Here is a 718-nt window from a genome sequence, read left to right as displayed (position 1 = left end):
TTTGTTACCAAAGAAGGTTGGATAAAATATTTTTRGTTTTGAAAAAGGTGAAAAAGTATTTTTTATAATTTTCTGTTGCATAAGTTGAAACAAGGAAATATTTAACAAATTTGTGGTAATTATAAAGAGCAGTCGTGGCCGGCACTATCTCTCTTTCCCAATGGTTTGTTCTGCAGATCGAGAATTGCTCTATAACGCATTTAGTGTTCTTGAACCACGTCGAAGTGTTGATTTATTGCGTGCCTCGCCAGCGTGCGATGTTATACCGAATATGTCCTCGTGGTAACGGTTCTCATGCTGAAATAGAGAAAAAATATTCAAAGAATTCAAAAGTCAGAATCCGATTATATTGTTTCATGAAAAACTAAACTTATACCAAATTCAACAATGTTTTATTTAACAGAGCTTATGATAATACTAATATAAGTATCTCATGAAAATTTATGTAATTATCATAATAATTTTTTTAAAAAAACCCCATCGAATCCCTACTATAGAAAACTCCATGAATTCCGATATAGTTTAAATGACAAATCGATAAATTAGTATGGCAAAAGTTTTCTATCTTTTATAAATTATTGCCAATATACATGTATATAGCTGTTCAATACATTTCATATTAACTTTTATACCGAATTTCAAAAAAATATAGGAAACTGTTTGAACTCATATCAGTTTATTTCATTTTCTGCACCAGATTTCGTCCAATGGATAAAGG

General features: G+C 29.8%; 1 protein-coding gene across 1 annotated transcript in view; it reads right to left on the bottom strand.

Moving 5' to 3' along the window:
• The window catches only part of LOC108968083 (nitric oxide synthase-like), a gene marked incomplete in the record, with an annotated part of 33,234 nt that continues 32,516 nt past the window's right edge, over positions 1–718 (bottom strand). Inside the window, 1 exon segment of the mRNA XM_018931851.1 lies at positions 1–297. Coding sequence (XP_018787396.1) covers positions 190–297 — 108 coding nt within the window.

Source organism: Bactrocera latifrons, unplaced genomic scaffold (genome assembly GCF_001853355.1).
Source record: "Bactrocera latifrons isolate USDA-ARS-PBARC rearing strain unplaced genomic scaffold, ASM185335v1 scaffold_200, whole genome shotgun sequence".
In the NCBI taxonomy this organism is placed as follows: domain Eukaryota; kingdom Metazoa; phylum Arthropoda; class Insecta; order Diptera; family Tephritidae; genus Bactrocera; species Bactrocera latifrons.
Note: the sequence above shows the minus strand (reverse complement) of the source record. Positions and strands in the feature narration are given on the sequence as shown.